The sequence below is a fragment of the Nicotiana tabacum genome, chromosome 20, assembly GCF_000715075.1.
Source record: "Nicotiana tabacum cultivar K326 chromosome 20, ASM71507v2, whole genome shotgun sequence".
Taxonomy (NCBI): domain Eukaryota; kingdom Viridiplantae; phylum Streptophyta; class Magnoliopsida; order Solanales; family Solanaceae; genus Nicotiana; species Nicotiana tabacum.
Window position 1 is genome coordinate 100,508,229 of NC_134099.1, and position 6,759 is coordinate 100,514,987.

At 33.7% G+C, this 6,759-nt stretch overlaps 1 protein-coding gene across 1 annotated transcript; it reads left to right on the forward strand.

The window, feature by feature from the left end:
* Positions 1-4,644: 4,644 nt before the first annotated feature.
* On the forward strand, positions 4,645-5,928 carry LOC107809187 (transcription factor MYB73-like). Its single transcript, XM_075241152.1, has one exon. It carries the CDS (start codon positions 4,794-4,796, stop codon positions 5,664-5,666), a length of 873 nt encoding a protein of 290 aa, XP_075097253.1. The 5' UTR covers positions 4,645-4,793; the 3' UTR covers positions 5,667-5,928.
* The last annotated feature ends 831 nt before the right edge of the window (positions 5,929-6,759 follow it).

Sequence of the window (6,759 nt, forward strand, 5' to 3'; positions counted from 1 at the left end):
GGAGGGAAATCCGGAAATATCAACTGCCAACTTCCTGCATACTATATATAGATGCTCTCCAACCTGGCTAGTCAAAAGTCCATCTACTCCTCTTACCTAACCGTACTCTTCACTTCCATTACCCAAATTTTGTAACTTCTAAAACGGTCGGTGATTTGAATTTCTTCCATAATCCAATATAACGACATATTGGATTAACGACAAAAAATAATTTACCCACATTAGTTTTAATTTTATATCAAATTGCACAAATTTTTCATATCAAAAGGTAAATTAAGTTAAGACATATATGTCAATATATTCTAATTTAATTTTGTTTTTATGGCGATGTTGCTCCAATTAACTTATACTCACCTCAGCTATTTTACAATATATGTGATACCTTTTATTAGCACAAGTAACGCTGTTCACGGTTCAGTTTAGTCGGGTTTTTAATTAAAATCAAACTATCAAACCAATTTAATCACTTTTAAAAATTTTAAAATCAAAATCAAACCAATTAAATAGAAATCATCGATTTCATTGTTATTGGTTTGGTTCGATTTTTTGGTTCTTAGTAAACTAATGATAAGTCGATAACCAGACAACTATGTGGAAATAATTTCCTAAATTTATCTTTATATAGTTGTTTCAGAACTTAACAGCTTGTTTGGGTGGTTGTTACGCATCATTCCATAATGTATCGTATCGTACTGTATTGTATTGTACTGTATCGTTTAATAAATACAATGTTTGGATAGATTGTGTCGTTTGTCATCGTTTCACGATATCACCCACCAATATTATGAAGAATAAACTTGCAATATTATAAAGAAAAATTATGGTGCAAGGTAAAATTACTATATAAAAAGATAGGGTAAATGATAAAATAAAATAATTTAATAATAATAAAGGGTGAGATTGAAAGAAAAAGACAAGGTAACGACGCGACCACACTAAATCTGTCGTTACATAAAGTGGCACATTTTATCGTTATGTAACGACGGATATAACGATATGATACAATAAAATTTAAGTAACAATCAAAACAAACATTGTATTTAAAGTAACAATACGATACGATACAATGTGTAACAACCATCCAAACAAGCTGTAAAGTTTATTTATCTGTTTATATGAAAAGAATGAACACAGAACAAACTGAAAAGTAGACTAAGTTACATCTTAACCGAAAGAAAATGCCATTAGGTTCCAAGTAAAAACAAAAAAGAAAGCTTGCAATTTAGAACGTTGCAAGCCATAGCAAACTATAAAATTTGCTAAAAAGGAACTTCACATACTTCATTTTGTACCGATGATCCAACATAACAACAATAAGTAACAGCATATTTATATCCTTAAAACCAACCCAATATTTATCAAACTTAAGTTTCATCTTCTTAGCCATATTAGTCAAGATAGAATCAGCACCATCAGAATATTGGACAATTAAGCTTTGAAGATTAAAAAGCTCATGGAAGAATGAATTAGAGGTAATATGTGAAGTTCCTAAAAAATTTAAAGTGGTTTGGTAAAAAATTTCAAGAAACTTGAGAAAGACTTTCACATTCGGCTAATCATCTGACGATGAATGCCCTGTCGTTTCACTCAATTTTAGACAATTGTTAAAGTACATCTGATCATCAACATACATTCTTGAAAAGGCTTTTTCAAATTTTGTTACAGTATCTAACATCAAATATGTAGAGTTTCACCTTGTCTCAACATGCAAACTCAAAAGGCCATGAGCATCTAGTTTGACCTTCTCAATATTTGACTTAAAGGAAGTAGATCTTGCAGGAGAAGACTTCACATATTTCACAGCCATCCTCACCCGAGAAATAGACTCATATTGCTCACTTAATCCTTCTTTTACAATCAAATTTAGGATGTGTGCTTTACACCTAACATGTAAGAGATTATTTTCCCAAGATGATATCTTTCAATCATTAATCCTCTCTTTCAAGAATTTAATTGTAACATCATTAGATGTCGCATTATCTAGCGTCATTGTGAAATATTTTTTACTCCCCCAATCTTACAAACAAGCCTCAAGCCCCTTACCAATTTCCCCACCCTTATGATTTTTAGTTTGGAAAAAGTTAAGATTTTTTTTTTTGCAAATTCAATTCATCGTCAATTCAATGGGCAGTAATGATCATATAATTCATATTTTGAATTGATATCCATGTATCACTGGTAGGGGTTGGGCATCGGCCGGTTCGGTTCGGTCTATTCGATTTCTGATTTTCTATTTGGTGCACCAATAACCGAACCAAAATTAGTTCGGTTTCTTCAGTTTTTGCTAATTCGGTTCGGTCCGGCCGGTTTGGTCCAGTCGTTTTGAGCTTTTAAATCAGACTTTTTCTACTAAAAAATATGACTAATTTTATATTTTAGTGCAATTAAAACTCAAAAAGTGATACTTATAATATGATTAACCAAATCATTTAGTTGATGTAGCAAATATAAATTTATTTGACAAATATTACTTACAATATAACTATCTCGTAAACAGCAACATCGACGACGCACAAGCAAACAAAGATGAAAGATGCATTGACAAATAAAAAGGGATAAATTTTAGAATGTGGGACTTTATTTGGGTTTGTGCTTCAAATTTTATAATGTAAATATGTGAAAAAGTTGGGCTAGATAACAGAAGAGAACCCCAGAGGCTAGGATCCATATTAGAAAATTTTATTTTTTCGGTTTAATCATAAATCGATGTTGCAAAATCGAGCACCGAACCGAATGCCGAAATTATAGAAAACATAAACCACAAATCGACCGAATAAGCTGGAAAACCGAACCTGAGAAATGAAGTTTACGATTTAGTCATTTTTTTCGATTCGATCGATATTAAGTTCACCCTAATCACTAGTAAACCACACATATTGATCTCTAATAAGTCTTTTAAGCTTCTGTTTCTCCTCTTGATAAATTTTTAAACATTACCTAGTAATAGTAATGCAATAAGGTAACTCATAATTAGGCAAAATAACCATAATTAATCTTTTAAATTCTTCCCTCTCAACAACTTTAAATGGTTGTTCATCAATTATAACAAACTCGGCAATCACCCTTCTAACATTAGCAATATTATAAACAACCGTTCCTAAACTTTCGTGTCCCCCTCCTTTAATAGGTATAACTTTGAGTGTTGGTTGATTTGCATCAATTACCTTAAAAGGGGATTTATCACATTTGCTGGTTAAATATATCCAAAGGTTAGAAGTCACATTCCTACTAAGATAAGCAAAATCTTTAGGACAACAATTGCATTTGGCCCTCAGATCACCCTTTTTTATCAGTAAACTTTGTGAAGTATGGCCAAATTTTAGATTTTTGCCGACCATTCCCCAGGTCTATGGTCTCGATTACACGGAGTTGTTCTTTTTTCTTTTTTAAGAGAATTGCACGTAATAGAAATATTAGGAGTATTACCACGTGCTTGAGTTGCCGCATCTGTTGGTGTATCTGGAGTAGTATTGTTTAAGGCGACCTCCAAATCTTTAACCTTTGTCGTTTTCATCTGAAAAAAATTAGAACCGATTTTATCAGATGTCAAGAATATATATATATTGATTAACATCACTTTATTGAATCAATCAAACTTCAAGTGAGTAACAAAGAAAAATTAGGTTCTTAGAAACCTTCTCAAACTTTAGCCCGGTAGTCTTGCAATTTGAGTTTGCTTTCTTCACTCTTCAGGTAGGTTTTTTTAACTCTTATGTTAGGCAAAAATATGTGCGTATGATTAAAAAATTAGAGTCTCTTAAGAAAAAAAAATTGGCCGATGTTCCTTTTGTTTGGACTTGGACAATTTTTTAAGATATATAAGTAGGATAAATCAAAGTTCAAAATAGTGATTGAAATACATAAATATACATAAAATTATTTACAAAGAGATATTATCCTATATATAAATAATTATCAAATTGTGTACATAACTTATCGGTTTAGTTCGGTTTGTTTTTCGCTTTTTTATAATAGAACCAAAACCGAATTAAATATTATCGGTTTTTAAAATTTAAAGTCAAAACCAATCCTAATCAAGAAGAATGTCGGTTTGGTTCGGTTTTTGGTTTGGATCGATTTTAATTTCTGTCAAACCGCGAATAACCCTAAACACTGGTACAAAATAATCCTATCTACCATTTCTAAAATTTGAATTTGAAATCTCATAATTTTTCGTCACTCATATATTTATTTTTTATTGTTTTTGCTAAATATATATTTATTAATATAGTTTGAATACATTTAAGCTTTTTTCCTACAATATTTGATGCCTTTTATTAGTGCAAGTACAGAATAATTCTATCTGCTTAGATTTAAAATGTGAATTTGAGATCTCATAATTTTTCTTTCCTTGTACATTTATTGATTTAGTGCGAATATAATTAAGTTTTTTTAGTCTTATTAAATACTTGAAAGTACTTAAAAACACATCAATTTAATGTGAATACTGTTAAGTTTTTCCCTGCAACTCCTACTATAAACCTAAAATTCCCGAGATTTTAGTAGAGTGAGTACATATACAGTCGTCCAAACTGATCCCTCATCATTTGACGCGTGTCCATTCCAGCTGTATATCAGTAACTGTCTATTCTTCTCATCTAACCGATCATACCCCAACCCCATCCCGTATATATACCACTATCTCCCCCACCAAGTCTTTACCAAGTAAACGGTGAGGCCCGCCTCCCCACAACCACCCCTGCTTCACATATTCTATACCCCTTCGCCGAAATAGTTACCGGAATCCTCCATTTCCGGTATCTCAAAGCTCGCCGTTGATTGTTTACAATTCGATGGAAACGATTAAGGAAACGAGTCGGGTCAAGGGTCCATGGAACCCTGAAGAGGATGAGTTATTGCAGAGGCTAGTTGAAGAACATGGGCCAAGAAACTGGTCTATTATAAGTAAATCAATTCCGGGTCGATCCGGAAAATCTTGTAGGCTCCGTTGGTGTAACCAGCTCTCTCCTCAAGTGGAGCACCGCCCTTTTACTGCTGAAGAAGATGAAACTATTCTCAAAGCCCATGCTAAGTTCGGTAATAAATGGGCTACGATAGCCCGTTTGTTGTCGGGTCGAACCGATAACTCCATAAAGAACCACTGGAACTCGACGCTTAAGCGAAAATGTCCTTCCACGTCGGATGATTTGTCATTCGAAACTCCTCAGCAGCCGCTGAAGCGATCGTCCAGTATTGGGCCGGGTACTACATCAATGAATCCGGGGAGTCCATCTGAATCCGACTTGAGCGATTCGGGTTTTCCTGGGTTTCCTCAGTCGAATGTTTATCGACCTGTCACCCGACCCGGTGGAGTTCTGCCTCCTTCGGTACCCGACCCACCAACATCTCTGAGTCTTTCTTTACCCGAATCCGGATTCAATGGAACTACGGGTCAGGTAACCCCACAAGTAGCTGAACCGGCTCCGGCAGCAGAACCCGCACTATCTTCAGCTCCGGGTTTAATGCCCCAGGATCTTCCAGTAACTGAGAATAACAGTTTTGGTCCTTCAATTATGGAGAAACAGTTATTTAGCCCAGAATTTTTGGCAGTTTTGCAAGATATGATACATAAGGAAGTTAAAAATTATATGTCAGGGTTTGAGGATAAAGGGGTCACTATGCACACAGAAGCAATAAGGAATGCTTTTGTAAAGCGCATTGGCTAATGCAAGATTGAGTGAATGGATCGGATAGTAATAGTTAGTTTTTTAGGTAATACATTTGTAGTATTCCATCTTGCTTCTACAAAAGAAAATAATTTTGTAGGGATGTGAAAAAAATGAGAGCAGCTAAAAATATGTTCATAAGAAAAGAATGTCGAGAAAGCAATCCATCCAACCCCCCTCCAGAAACATGAAAAAAGAATTGAATATGAATTTTCCATATCTTTTGACGGATTCTTTCTAAAATTGGAAGAATTGAAAAGGATTCAGTTTTCTTCATTTTTATTCGGTCATTTTTATGTTTTAAGTTTTGTACACTCGTAGAAAAAAACCATTTAGGGGTCGTTTGGTTGGAATACGATTTATATCAGTATAAGTTATGCCGGTATAAGTTATATTGGGATAAGTTATGCTGAGATTGTTGTTTATTCTTTGTTTGGTACGTTGTATTAAGAATGACAATTGCATAATTTCTAAGAAGAAGGTATAAATTATACCGGTGCTAATTACCCCATCTTCTATAAGGTATAAGTTATCCTGGTATTAAAATTAACACTGAGATAACTTATACCTGGTTTGCTAACCAAACAGAGTATTAAGGTGATATTAAATTTTTATACCACCCTTATACCTTCTTATACCTCATACCAAACGATCACTTTCAGTGTTTGACTTTAATTAATAATTATTATACTACTAGAGCAGTAAGGGCGAAATTAAAATGAGAAGTTAATGCATATTTTAATTTGGAATACAATTTTGTTGGTGGTAACAAATAAAAAGGACAAATGAAAGTAGTAGAAAATAAGTTATGGGAGGGAGTATTAGTTTTAGGGTCAGCATTGGACATGGTAATAGATTGGCCGTTATAACTTGGAGGTCGGTTATGATTGAAAGATGCTATCAAACTCCTATTGGTGATGTCATCGGGAAGTGATTTTTCGACTCTTCATAGCTTAGTGACTAAGTTCAGTTAGATGTTTGAAAATGAATAATACTGGTTCGCTTACAGCTAATGGCAGCCTGTTGACAGGATTTAGTCAAAGACTTGCTCTTTTTGTGTGCTCTGTGTGGAGTCATGAACTAAATAAGTAAG

Bases quoted from the DNA above. Each gene is read 5' to 3' on its own strand.
- LOC107809187 (XM_075241152.1), top strand. From the start codon at position 4,794: ATGGAAACGATTAAGGAAACGAGTCGGGTCAAGGGTCCATGGAACCCT.